Here is a 15,065-nt window from a genome sequence, read left to right as displayed (position 1 = left end):
TGACATCTTACACTGAACAATATAAATAAACAACAAGAATCCACCTGATTGGGTGATGTGTTCCCTACTGTGGTGGGGAGCACATAGTGTTTTGAAAAGACCCATCACACACCAAAAGGACCCTTGATGTCATGCTTTATCATTGGGGTCTATGCACCCCTCTACTGGATGCGGCGTGCTACGACCTACGACTACGCGGGAGTACTGATCATACAGACTATGCATGGTGCGTGTTAGGGTTGGTTGTGAGTATGTGGTGAGGCAGTTTAAGTGAGTGAATGGTTAAAAAGTGCCTGCCTCGTGGGGTAGGTCAGAGCTATTTTAATGAGCCCCCGGGCTGGTACTATTAAAATGGGTGCAGATTGAGGTGATTATGTGATATTAAGCACATCGCCTCTTGGGTGCGTCGGCATGTTTCGGAGATCAACTCCTTTTTCAGGACAGGGTGCACCACACCCCACCTTACTCACGTTTTTCTAAGTAAAAAAGTGTATTTACAAAAGAGTGGAGATGTAGTACTGTAATGTGCCTACAAATTCAATGGAGTTCTCTGCCAATATGCAAATAACCTAAAAGGAAAAACAGGAAGAAAAGACTACAATGTAGTACTCCACTCCTCATTTTTTGTACATGGTGCAGTGACCTGTAACAAATGTATAAATGGTGTTGGGTCACTAGACAAAATTATGTCAGGCTACTCGTGCAGGTAACCCTGTAAAAAAGGCGGACAAATCCATTACAAACACACACATAACATGAAACACACACTCTAGAGCATTAGATTCCTTGTGCAGCTAGAACTTAACTTATTGTGTGAAAAAGACAGGTTATAGAGGGTAAAAAATTGCATACTTTGTGTTCTTGGTACAATGCCTCATGAGCCTCCAAACGTTGGGGGTTGCTCTGGCCCACTGGCTCCTGTAAGTAATACATAGTATAGCAGTTGTAGGTACTTACATGTTGGTGAAATACAATAGCCCCATCTTTCTATGAACATATACTTACGAGTTACAGCAATCGTAATATCCTTGCTCCCCCGAACGCGGCTCCGCGGTGAATGCGGTTGAGCGCCCAGGGGGCGGTATTTATAGTGGTGAAAAACCTCGCTTGTCATGTTAATTGGTGATTAAATAGGCGGAAGGGCCTAATATGGGTATTCCGTTCGTCCGTGATCATGGCGATTTGTCAGAAGCAGTGTTAGTAGTTCGGGAGAATTAGGAGCTCATGAGCGAATGCTGTCGTGGCAGCGTCTTTGGTACGAGCATGCGCGTAAGCTCAATAGTGCCGCACATGCACGAGAGAGAGACACACGTCTCTCTCGCGTTCATTAGGTTATTCAGAGGGAGGGGTAGGGCATGTAATCGTTTCCCGAGTAGGTTTTCACGTGTAGATACAGGCTGCATAATTATTTCTCCATAATTGAGAAGGTTATGAAAGAGCTTCAGACAAGAGACAATAAGATATTTCATTTAATTTAGGAGCTGGATAGTTGGAGATAAAAAGGGGTGAATAATCCCTTAATCAGTCAAAAGGCAGTAGTTGATTTTGTTGGAATGTGGATGGTCATTCAGGTGACTAGGCCCCAAGGGATTTCATCTCTGAGTCCGTCAATGTGTGCTCCCAGACGGAAAACCCAACGTTGTTTCTTTTGGAACAGGCCCTTATCCATTGGTAGTTGTTCAATCACTGTCCATTTGATGTCATTTACAGTGTTGGGCTTCCAAAAAATGCGTTGCCATTTTGGTGGTACTTTTTTTTACACCTGATATTGCTCTTGTGCTCATTCATACGTGTTTTGATGGCTCTGGTTGTCATTCCCACGTACTCCAATGCACAGGGGCATGTCATCATGTAAATTACATTTTTTCTGTTGCAGATGGTGAGACTCCTTTGTTCCCATGTTGTGCCGTTTTTGAAGGTTAGGTGTCTGCTCTTGCTGGTGAGGTGGCAACTGCTGCAGTTACCGCATGGGAAATGTCCCTGTATTCCATGCATAGAGGGTGTGGATGGTTGGCTCTCTTTAGAGCGACTGTGGACTAACATGTCCCTAAGATTCCTCCCACGTTTGTGTGCGAACATAGGTTTTTCAAAAGCCAGGTTGCCGCAGGTCAGGATTCGCCAGTTTTTATTAATGATTTTGGTGACCTCATTCGAGAGTGTGTTGTATGTTGTCACACATACTTGTCTTGTATGTAACTGTAATGTAATTGAGCTTATATAGCGCACAGCTACCCACAAAGGGTTTCCCGGCGCTTGCTTAGGGACCCGTCCTGGTATTCCCCTGTGAGATAACCCCGGCAGGGTATCCACAAGGTGAAAGCCAGGCATCCCGCCGCGAGGGGCCGTTGTGGAGATTAAGCAAGCTATTGCCCAGAGTCGCAGAGTGTGAACCCATGAGTTGAGTAGGCACCGGAGCGAGAATTATCGAGTCCGTGGAATTATTGAGCCCAACCCCCGTCGAGGCGGGGAATTGAACCCTGGTCCAGGGCCGATCTCAGCTTCCGGGTCTGCCGCCTCTAACCCCAGAGCCACACTTCTCCACAATGTCTTTTTGGTCATTGTTTTCATCTTGTCTTCCAGGAGAGCATCTTGGTTATTGTTCCTTGCCCGTTTCATTGCAGCATCAATTATGCCGTCTGGATACTGCCTGTGTTGTAGTTTTGTTTTAAGGTCCTTTGCTTGTGTTTTAAACTGGGCAACGTCAGTGCAATTCTGCCTGAGGCGGAGGAATTGGCCAAACGGTAAGTTTGTTCGTAGGTGGCGAGGATGGAAACTGTCGAACCTCAGTAGGCAGTTCCTGGCAGTTGACTTAAAGTGGGTAGTTGTCTTGAGTGTGCCTGCTTCTGGGTAGATGTTCAGATCTAGGAACACTAGAGACTCACTAGCGATAGAGCTGGTGAATTTGAGGAAGGCATTCGGAGTTTGAGCCATGTCATAAAATCAGTTACTGACTGTAAATCACCTTCCCAGATTACAAAGACATCGTCTATGTATCTCCTCCAGATGAGGATCTTGTCTCTGAAGGGATAGGTCGAATTTAGGATCTTATTGGTTTCTAAATGGTGGACGTACAGGCCCGCCAGGCTAGGAGCAAAAGTACTGCCTATGCTAGTCCCATGGCTTTGGAGGTACAGGGTGGTGTTGTATCTAAAAAAGTCTTTAGTGAGTGCCAATGAAATGCACTCCAGGACCACACCTCTGGGTGTCTGATACTTCCAAGGGTTACTAAATAGTAATTCCTCGATGATACATTGTGTTTGGTCATGGGGCAGGCTGGTGTACAGGCTCTCGACGCCTAAGCTGAGCAATAATTGAGTCTTAGGGTCAAAAGGTAGGTCCTTCAACAGTTGGAGGACCGCTTTTGTCGGTTTTTGCTGCCGTTCGTCCTCCCTCCCCGCTTCCCGCCACCGCCGCCAACCCCGCCCCTTTTTGCCTTCTGTACCCTCCCTGCTCCCGCCTCCCAGCTGCTCCGCCCCCACGCGCACTTGGCCATATATGGCGACCGTGCGACGCAGGTGAGTGTGACCTAGTTCTAGGACACCCCCGCGCCGCACGGCCACCAGCTGCTGCGTGTGCTCTCCCTGCCTGACTGCCTCGCTGCCGCCGCGTGACCACGCCCCCTGCCCCCGAGCGGCGTGGTCCGTGCTCGCCTGACCTGCCCCTGTTGTTTTTGCCTTGTTATTCTTCTTTTGTCTATTTATATTGCCTGTTTTATTGTTGTTTTTGCCGTGTTATTCTGTTTTTGTCTATTTAGATTGCCTGTTTTATTGTTTTTGTATTTTCCTTCCTGTTTGCCGGTTTTTGCTGCCGTTCGTCCTCCCTCCCCGCTTCCCGCCACCGCCGCCAACCCCGCCCCTTTTTGTCTTCTGTACCCTCCCCGCTCCCGCCTCCCAGCTGCTCCGCCCCCCCCGCGCACTTCGCCATATATGGCGACTGTGCGAACACGCAGCGGTCACGCGCAGCGGTCACGCGCAGCGGGCGCGCCGAATGTGCGCCGAAGGCGCGCCAAAGGTAAGCCCGTCTACGCCCGTCCGCGCCTGGACCGCGCCCGGTGCCAGGACCCCTGGACCCCACCGACGGAAGACGACCCGACAGTCCTACGACGCCGCAACACTCATCGCACTCAACACCGGCCGAATCCCGGGATGCTACCGAGCCACCCCGAGACGCACCCACGGACCCTTCAGCTGCCACGCCTGCAAGTTCACCTGCATCCGGACCTGCCCGGCACCAGCACCCGCCAAGCCGAACACCAGCAGCAACCACCTAAGTGCATCCTGCTCAACACCCGCTCCGTCCACAGACACGCCATTGAACTCTGGAACCTCCTAGACGCCACAGCCCCTGACGTTGCCTTCATCACGGAGACTTGGATGAACGCCTCTTCAGCGCCCGACATCGCCATCGCCATCCCAGAGGGCTACAAGTTCACCCGGAGGGACCGCACCGCCAACCAGATGGGAGGAGGCATCGCCATCATCCACAGGAACACCATCCGAATCACGACTAGCACCGACAACACCCTCACAACCGCCGAACACCTGCACTTCCAGATCCACACCGACCCGAAGACCACCCTCAGAGGCACCCTGATCTACCGACCCCCGGGACCACGCACTCAATTCAGCGAGGACATCGCCGACTTAGTCAGCCCGCATGCCCTCCCCTCCGCTGACTACATCCTCCTGGGGGACCTCAACTTCCACCTGGAGAACAACAACGACCGCAACACCAGCACCCTGCTCGACAACCTCGCCAACCTTGGACTCAAGCAACTGGTGAGCACCCCCACCCACCTCGCCGGACACACACTCGACGCCGTCTTCTCATCCAGCAAAGACATCGCCTTCAGCCACGCCACGGAACTCCACTGGACGGACCACAGCTGCGTCCACTTCACCTTCAGAAGAACGACGATCCACCACCACCAACAACAGGTTGCCCGAAGAAACTGGAACAAGATCACAGCCGACCAGCTCGTCGCTTCCCTGAGCCAGCACCCTCCTGCCAGCTCAGCGTACCCCAGCCAGGCCGCCGACAACCTCACGAAGTGGATCAGCAACTGCGCGGACGAACTCGCCCCTCTGAAGACCCCGCCCAGCAGACCCGGCAGCAAGAAAGCCCCATGGTTCACCGACGAACTCAAGAGCTCCAAGAAGAACTGCAGAGCCCTCGAGAAAGTCTGGAGAAAGGAACCTACACCGGACAACATGACCGCCCTCAAACTCGCCACCCGGAAGCACCACCAACTGATCCGCGCCGCCAAGAAAACTGCATTCAAGGACCGGCTGGACAACAACGCACACAACTGCAAGGAACTCTTCAACATCGTGAAAGAGCTCTCCAACCCCAACGCCAGAAACAACGACATCACCCCTTCGCAAGACCTCTGCAACTCCCTCGCCTCCTACTTCCACAACAAGATCGCGGACATACACAACAGCTTCAGCACCCATCCGACGCACGCCACAACCACAGCAACGCCGCCCACCACCACCCTCCGAGCCTGGACTCCGATCAGCACCGATGACACCGTCCGCATGATGAACTCCGTCCACTCCGGATCGCCGACTGACCCCTGCCCTCACCACGTCTTCAACAAGGCCGACGCTGTCATCGCACCCCACCTGCGGGACATTATCAACACCTCCTTCGACACCGCCACCTTCCCCGAGAGCTGGAAGCACGCCGAACTCAGCGCTCTACTCAAGAAACCTACAGCAGACCCCACCGAACTCAATCTCGCTGCTCCCGTTTCCAGCCAAAGTCATCGAGAAGACCGTCAACAAATAGCTGGCCGCCTTCCTCGAGACGAACGGATCCCTCGACCCCTCGCAGTCCGACTTCCGAGCCAACCACAGCACCGAAACCGCCCTCATCGCCGCCACCGACGACATCCGAGCCCTGATGGACAACGGAGAAACAGCGGCCCTCATCCTCCTAGACCTCTCCGCGGCCTTCGACACCTTGTGCAGGCCACTGACACCTATCTAAAAGATTCAAAAGCGGTCCTCCAACTGTTGAAGGACATACCTTTTTACCCTAAGACTCGACTACTGCTCAGCTTAGACGCTAAGAGCCTGTACAACAGCCTGCCCCATGACCAAACACAATGTATCATCGAGGAAGTACTATTTAGTAACCCTTGGAAGTATCAGACACCCGGAGGTGTGGTCCTGGAGTGCATTTCATTGGCACTCACTAAAGACTTTTTTAGCTACAACACCACCCTGTACCTCCAAAGCCATGGGACTAGCATGGGCAGTACTTTTGCGCCTAGCCTGGCGGACCTATACGTCCACCATTTAGAAACCAATAAGATCCTAAATTCGACCTATCCCTTCAGAGACAAGATCCTCATCTGGAGGAGATACATAGACGATGTCTTTGTAATCTGGGAAGGTGATTTACAGTCAATAACTGATTTTATGACATGGCTCAATACTCAGAATGCATTCCTCAAATTCACCAGCTCTATCTCTAATGAGTCTCTAGTGTTCCTAGATCTGAACATCTACCCAGAAGCAGGCACACTCAAGACTAAAACCCACTTTAAGCCAACTGCCAGGAACTGCCTACTGAGGTTCGACAGTTTCCATCCTCGCCACCTACGAACAAACTTACCGAATGGCCAATTCCTCCGCCTCAGGCGGAATTGCACTGACGTTGCCCAGTTTAAAACATAAGCAAAGGACCTTAAAAAAAACCTACAACACAGGCAGTATCCAGACCGCATAAGTGATGCCGCCATGAAACGGGCAAGGAACAATAACCGAGATGCTCTCCTGGAAGACAAGATAAAAACAAACAATGACCTAAAAAGACAAGTATGTGTGACAACATACAACACACACTCGAGTGAGGTCACCAAAATCATTAAATAAAACTGGCGAATCCTGACCTGCGGCGAACTGGCCTTTGAAAAACCTATGTTCGCACACAAACGTGGGAGGAATCTTAAGGAAATGTTAGTCCACAGTCGCCCTAAAGAGAGCCAACCATCCACACCCTCTATGCATGGAATACAGGGACATTTCCCATGCGGTAACTGCAACAGTTGCCACCTCACCAGCAAGAGCAGACACCTAACCTTCAAAAACGGCACAACATGGGAACAAAGGAGTCTCACCACCTGCAACAGCAAAAATGTAATTTACATGATTACATACCCCTGTGCATTGGAGTACGTGGGAATGACAACCAGAGCCATCAAAACACGTATGAATGAGCACAAGAGCAATATCAGGTATAAAAAAAGTACCACCAAAATGGCAACGCATTTTTTGGAAGCCCAACACTGTGTAAATGACATCAAATGGACAGTGATTGAACAACTACCAACGGATAAAGGCCTGTTCCAAAAGGAACAACGTTGGGTTTTCCGTCTGGGAACACACATTGACGGACTCAATGATGAAATCCCTTGGGGCCAAGTCACCTGATTGACCATCCACATTCCAACAAAATCAACTACTGCCTTTTGACTGATTAAGGGATTATTCACCCCTTTTTATTTCCAACTATCCAGCTCCTAAATGAAATGAAATGTCTTATTTTCTCTGGTCTGAAGCTCTTTCATAACCTTCTCTATTATGATGAAATAATTATGCAGTCTGTATCTATACCTGAAAATCTACTCAGGAAACAATCACGTGCCCTACCCCTCCCTCGGCATAACCTAATGAACGCGAGAGACGTGTGTCTCTCTCGCGCATGTGCGGCACTATTTAGCTTACACGCATGCTCGTACCAAAGACGCTGCCACGGCAGCAGTAGCGCATGAGCTCCTAATACTCCCGAACTACTAACACTGCTTCTGACAAATCGCCAAGATCACGGACAAGCGGAATATCCATATTAGGCCCTTCCGCCTATTTAATTACCAATTAACATGACAAGCGAGGTTTTCTACCACTATAAATACCGCCCCCTGGGCGCTCAACCGCATTCACCGCGGAGCAGCGTTCGGGGGAGCAAGGATATTACGATTGCTGTAACTTGTGAGTAAATGTTCATAGAAAGATGGGGCCATTGTATTTCACCAACCTGTAAGTACCTACAACTGCTATACTATGTATTACTTACAGAAGCCAGTGGGCCAGAGCATCCCCCAACGTTTGGAGGCTCATGAGGCATTGTACCAAGAACACAAAGTATGCCCTTTTTTACCCTCTATAACCTGACTTTTTCACACTATAAGTTAAGTCAGAGGTCTTCAAACTTTTGTAGGTTGAGCCCCCCAGCTGATTTTTTTTAGATGTTCCCCCCCCCCCCACCACCTGACAGAAATGTCTGGACTCGACCGCCACGCGCACATTCCGGGCATATTCAGCGAATAACATTCAATACAATAAGAGTGCTTAGTAAACTGCAGATTTGTGAGTGGGTGGGTGTGGTGAAATGACAGAGGCTTATTACACAGCTCAAATGAATACATAATTCTTATTTATAAGCCTGCCTGTGTAATTTTAAAATAAACTTTCAGGGACATTTTAAGGATTTTGGGGCCTGTGGGCCAAATGTATTTTTGGGGCCCCTGTTCGGACCAGGTTTGATTTTATGATCAAGTCTCTGCTCTTTCATGCCTTCTTTGGTCAAATACTAAATGTGTGTACATCGGATATTCAGGGTTGGTGATGTGTGTTTTCAGTATGTGACACAACAGCAGTTCACTAATATTACTGTAAATAATCTGTCACTACCTTCTATTTCAAATATGTGAGGTCATGTATTGATCTAAAATAAACTTTTTATATGGAAGTCGCATGACGCATAAACACATTTTGTCTGTAAAATGTATGTAATAGACTTTTACACATTAAAAATGAATGGTTGAAAAACGATATTTACAACATTGTGTTTTAAAATGATTCAAGGTCATGAGGCAAGACTGTAGAATAGAGCTGGCACTTTCAGTCCCCCCATCGAACCCCTTTATTTATTTATGCGTTTTTATATAGCGCAGACTTTACCCGAAGGGGTCAGAGCGCTTCACAATAGGAACAGAACTGATACATGAGAGAACATTACAAGTGAACAAATTACAAAAGCAAACGCTAAATTACATGAGGCAAAAGTGAAAATCATGAGCAAATAAATACAAGAGAAAGTAAACAGAGCATTATGTCCCTGGAAACTTTGTCTCTGTTCTGGGAAGAGCTAACTCTCCCAGGAGGGGGTTAATTCACAGAGCTGACATGCTTCAGGTGCAGTGGGAGGCGAGGGGTCTCCTCTGCTAAAAACCAAAAGCTGTCCCACTGCAGCTGAAGCTGTCAGCTCTGTGATTAACCCCCTCCTGGGAAAGTTAACATAACAAAAGAACGGGCACCTCCTGCGCTATCCATCTCCCCTCCCTCCCCCTTCCACATACCGGAGTCCGGAGTGCTTCAAGAAGACTTACATGGACAGACAGACGACTGCAGGGCACAAAGGTCAAAGTGAAGTGGAGTGCGCGCCCCCCCTGGGAAGGTGTCGCGCCCCCCCCAGTGGGGCGCGCCCCACAGATTGAAGAACACTGAGTTAAGTCCTAGGGGCACAAGGAATCTAATGCAGTGTGTGTTTCATGTAAGTGTGTGTTTGTAATGTATTTGTCCCCCTTTTTTACAGGGTCACCTGCACGAGTAGTATGACATAATTTTGTCTAGTGACCCAACACCATTTACACATTTGTTACAGGTCACTGCACCATGTACAAAAAATGAGGAGTGGAGTACTACATTGAGGTCTTTTCTTCCTGTTTTTCCTTTTAGGTTATTTGCATATTGGCAGAGAACTCCATTGAATTTGTAGGCACATTACAGTACTACAACTCCACTCTTTTGTAAATAAACTTTTTTACTTAGGAAAACGTGAGTAAGGTGGGGTGTTTTGCACCCTGTCCTTAAGAAGGAGTTGATCTCCGAAACATGTCGACGCACCCCAGAGAAGAGGCGATGTGCTTAATATCACATAATCATCTCAATCTGCACCCATTTTAATAGTACCAGCCCGGGGGTTCATTAAAATAGTTCTGACCTACCCCACGAGCCAGGCACTTTTTAACCATTCACTTACTTAAACTGCCTCACCACATACTCACAACCAACCCTCACACGCACCACGCATAGTCTGTATGATCAGTGCTCTCGCATAGTCGTAGGACGCCGCATCCCGTAGAGGGGTGCGAAGACCCCAATGATGAAGCATGACACCAAGGGTCCTTTTGGTGCGTGAGGGGTATTTTAAAAACACTATGTGCTCCTCATCACAGTAGGGAACACATCACCCAATCAGGTGGATTCTTTTGTTTATTTATATTGTTTGGGAGAAGGAATCCACCCCCTATCTCTCTCCCTCCCCCCTCTGTTATTTATAATCTTACACTGAACAACACCCTCACCAAGATCCAAACCTGGTTCCATTCCTATCATCTCAAACTTAACCCTAATAAAACTGAAATCATTCTCTACTCCCCATAAAATAACTTTGTCTCCGTTCATTCCTGGATCTCTGACCTTAACGCACTCAACTGCTCACTCACCCTGTCTAACTCTGTCAAATCTCTTGGTATTTCTACCGACAACACCCTAACCCTTAACGTCCACATAAAAAACTCTGCTAAAGGAGCCCTCTTCACACTCCGTCACCTCAAGAAAATCAAATCCTTTATACCTACCGATGACTTTAAACTTGTATTTCGGTCACTTGTTCTTTCATGTATTGATTATGGTAACGCCATCCTCAACGGAATCCCCAAGGTCCACCTTGCTCCAATCAAAGCTGTGCTCAACCTTGCAGACAGGCTCATCACAGACTGCAAATGCTTCGATCATATATCTCCGGCTCTCAACTCTCTTAAATGGCTCCCTAATGAAGGCAGATCTGCCTACAAAACTGCCTGCATTACTCAAAGTCCTCCACCAAAACACTCTGCAGTACCTCTCCAAGAAACTCCTCATTGCGGGCACCACACAACCTCTGAGAAGCACCAACACACTCTTCCTAATCCCACCACTTCATAAAGGAAATACACACAATCACGCTCCTTCTCTGGTAATGCCCCTATCATCTGAAATGCCTTCCCAAAAAACCTGCGCTGTAACCCCTCTTATATTAGCTTCAAAAAAGACCTCAAAATCCACCTCCTCAATTATTATTAGGGATCCTAACCTGTAACCTGCACTTGATCTCCAATTCACCAAGTTATATTAGCGCAGTAATATTTGTCCATTTCCTGAACATCATCTACCTAATTACTTGACATGTATAGCTCTTGCCCCTGTTTATCTATTTGATTTGCATATTTCGTATGTTGTTTTCATTATCTTTTATCTACTTGTATGCCATGTTTGGCCCAATTATTATTGGGGGTACTAACCTGTGACCTGCACCTGATCTCCAATCACCATGTTATATTTGTCCAGTTATATTTGTCTATTTCCCGAACATTATCTACCTAATTACTTGAAGTGTATAGCTCTTGCACCTGTTTATCTATTTTAATTTGTATATTTCCCATGTTGTTTCATTATCTTTTCTTTTTATCTACTTGTATGCCATGTTAAAATAAAATAAAAAATAAACACCTGTACTGTAACAAACTGCAGCATTTTTACAGTGCAGCCCACTTTGAATGGCCAGTAAAGAGCTCCTATTTCCTTTGCACTGCCGGTCCCCTTTCAGAGCATAAGACTGGACAGGTTGAAAGACGTGCTTCAAACAGATTCTTTGTACATTTCCAAGCACAAGGTGTTGCAGAACAACGGTAACAGAGCACCAGTATGTTTGCTGGTCTGCGCGGACGGGTACCTGAATGATCGTGCTGTAGCTATTTTTCAAATAGAGATATGAAGGTGCGATGCTTGATGTGCACCTTATGATGTGTGAACCTCAGTGCTTTAAAAGGACCGGTACTCACTGGTACTGAGTACCAGCACTTCCCTACTGCCGAGGAGAGTACCGGTACTCATGAAAAGGTTGGCTCATTGGCTGAGAGGCCTAATGAGCAGGAGTGGAACATGTCTGGCAACCAAGGCGCCGCTTCTGCAGCCCCATCTGAGCCCCAGCTGAGCTATTCAGCAGGGCTCATTCGAATAATGTCCGGTGCTCACCATCAGGCTGTGTTTGACAGAGCAGGGTCCGTTCCGGCCCTGTGCTGTCAACCACATTAACACTATCCTCTGCATTTGCGCAAACACAGGAATCATAGCATTCCACTGACAGTGGCAATTAAAAAAGCCATGGTGAAGTTTATAACATGGCTTTAACATACCGGAGTCTTTTGTGTGTCTGCTTATGTTTATGTGTTTGCCTGCATTTGTATGCCTGTTTTTTTGTAAGAAAAAAGCAAGACAGAGAATCAAGACATTCTCAAGAGGTATATTAAAGAAAATGGGTGGCACTTTGTGTGTATGTCTACTCCGCGACAAAGGTTCATAGATAACGTAGAAGGGAGGGTTGGTGGGTGGGTGAGTGAGTGGATGGATGAGTGAGCAAGGGTGGCTGTATAGATGGATGAGTGAGCAAGGGTGGATGTATAGATGGATGGATGAGTGGATGATTGGATAAAAGGGCGGCTGATGGGTGGATAAGTGAACTATTGGGTGGATAAGTGAAAGGGAGGGAGGATGGATGAAAGGGTGGATGATGGATGAGTGAAAGGAGGGATTGAGTGAAAGGGTGGATGGTATAAAGGAATGAAAGGGTTGATGGATAAATGAGCGAAAGGATTGATGGATGAGAGAAAGGGTGGCTAAAGAGATGGATGAGTGAAAGGATGAATAGATAGGTTTAAAGATGGATGGATGGACAGGTTTGAATATGAATGGTGGACAGACGGAATGTGAAAAACTGAATGATGGGTGAAAAACTGAATAGAGGACAGAATGTAAAGGGTAAATGGTAGGATGAATGGATAGATCGATGGAAGAGACAAGAGATATCTTCTGGGGAAGGTCATGATGATTTGCTTCATTTGCTTGGTGCCATAAGAGCTTTGGTTCGAAGTGGGGGTATTTTCAGTTTCTTCCTACTCATGTGCTCAAAAACATATAGTATTGTGCCAAACAACAGCAATTATCAATTTGGCATTAAGAAGGTGCAATTATTGCAACAAAAAGAAATGTTAACATATTATGGCATTGCTCTTTCATTTTGTGTTATGAGTTTACCTGCTTTCTTTATATAAACACATTTATCATGTGTTTTGGTGTGTGCTGCAACTATTCTATAAGTCGTTGGGTATCATCATGTTTACAGTCTTGCCCTTAGCCCCGCCCACTCGCTACACGTCTAACTTATTTTAATGAGTACCTGCACTTATTTTTTTCCCCATTTAAAGCACTGGTGAACCTACGTCCATGCGCTATTTGAAAGCAATACATAATGGCTTTGTTAATGTTTGTTTTTACTAGTGACAACGCAAATTACCTATAAATAGGCAGAATTATTTGAACTTTTGTAAAACGTTAATGAAATGTGTATGCCTTTACATATCGGTTATATCTACATGCCTTAGTTCAAAAAACGGAGTTTAGGAAAACCGAAACCACGCAGAATATTAGAAGAGTATTAGAATGTGGGTGCGTTGATCTGTATTTGAACAAGGTGTCATCCTTGCGAGTGAGTCGCGCAGCACTCTGTGATTACTCCTGCACCTATATAACAATACATAGAAATCACTTAAATATTATCACGTACCTAGAGTGAAGAAACATGTTTTCTTAAAGACGGGGAGGTGCTGAGAAAGAGTTACATACAGAACTACTCTAGTATTTTGGGACGCTGCAAGCAAGGTTCCTCTCTGACTCAGACTCAACCTCCCACCGACACAGACCACGCCCTACAATAACATAAAAAGAGGACAGGAAACAGAAGTTGTGCATTTCTGCTCCAGTGGGACTTGGCATAGCGGTCGGCCATCTTGGAGGTCTAGTGTAAGTGAATAGCCTGGTAAATATTACATTTTAAAACGCTCTCCTGTTCGACCAAGGGCAGGGTTGGGCAGCCACGAAGCTAACAGATAGTGTCGCTGTGTCTTTTCTCACTGTTAATCAGAACATGGATGCATTAAACACGTTGTCCCAAGGTCCCCACGAATACCACAATAATTATTTCTGCACACTGTTGATAAAGGTGAAAATTCAAATCTATTTTCCAATTACTCAAGAAAATAAGTTTGTTAAGTAAGGCACAATCACACAGCCACACGTTCTTTGTTTTCGACATTTTGCACTGATCTATGTAACACAAGAATAAAGAAAACTCTGCAAGTTGCCCTTACATGTAGATTTGACTAACTTGTAATTGCAATGCAATTAGTACAGCACATTAGGTTTTGCTATGAAAATGAGACCGAAAAGAAAACAATTAAAGTTTCTTAAAGGGGTTAAATCATTACAGAAAGCTAATAACTGGCTAGAATCGGTCAATTCGCCGATTTAAATCATGAGGTCAACTTTATTAATATGTATTTTACTCCTGCGTTTAACCTAACACTGACACCTTTTATTTTTTACAATATAAATATGCAATTAGTTAGAGTTGGAACGGCATATATGTAACTTGCTTGCATGCTCAGTCTTTCTTGTGTACCTTTGTAACTGTAAATGTGTAACTTTTTAGTGTGCTTAGTGTATCTTATGGACCTTATGTAACTTACTGGTTCTTTTGTAAAGCGCTCTGACACCTTTGGGTAAAGTTCGCACTATATAAACTGCATTAAATAAATAAAATCAAGGGATAGCATGTGGCTCAGAATAACGTGCAAAAATAAAATAGTGAAAGGCCAGCCGAACATACTGTCTCCTCCTAAAGCGCACGGGAGAGTGAGCCCAATGGAAAAGGCCTTCTTTTATATAATTATATAATTAATAATAATAATAATTATATAATTAATAATTATATAATTGTTCAAGAGTCATATGGTTTGAACCAATCAGGTTAAACAAAAAACAATGTAGTTTATGAAATCATATTTTTCAACACTATCCCACAGATTCACATAATGCCGTTCTCATCCCTGATGTCTTCAGACCCTTAAATTGTTAATACTAATGTCTCAACTTAATTTTAAGGACCAGTTCTCA

The 15,065-nt window shown here is 46.2% G+C and overlaps 1 protein-coding gene across 5 annotated transcripts in view; it reads right to left on the bottom strand.

The window, feature by feature from the left end:
- Nucleotides 1-13,821, bottom strand: part of ACOT9 (acyl-CoA thioesterase 9) — a 525,989-nt gene extending 512,168 nt beyond the window's left edge. For 2 of the 5 annotated variants that reach the window (XR_015299309.1, XM_086934544.1), the window contains exon 1: nucleotides 13,678-13,821. Coding sequence is in view for 2 of the 5 variants with exons in the window: in XM_086934544.1 (XP_086790670.1) it covers nucleotides 13,678-13,694 (17 nt within the window). In the remaining 3 variants the exon portion in view is untranslated. The remainder of the gene's footprint in view (nucleotides 1-13,677) is intronic. The other 3 variants (XR_015299310.1, XM_086934545.1, XM_086934546.1) reach the window with 3 other exon arrangements.
- Between the last annotated feature and the right edge of the window lie 1,244 nt (nucleotides 13,822-15,065).

This window comes from Lissotriton vulgaris, chromosome 8 (assembly GCF_964263255.1).
Source record: "Lissotriton vulgaris chromosome 8, aLisVul1.2, whole genome shotgun sequence".
Classification (NCBI taxonomy): domain Eukaryota; kingdom Metazoa; phylum Chordata; class Amphibia; order Caudata; family Salamandridae; genus Lissotriton; species Lissotriton vulgaris.
Note: the sequence above shows the minus strand (reverse complement) of the source record. Positions and strands in the feature narration are given on the sequence as shown.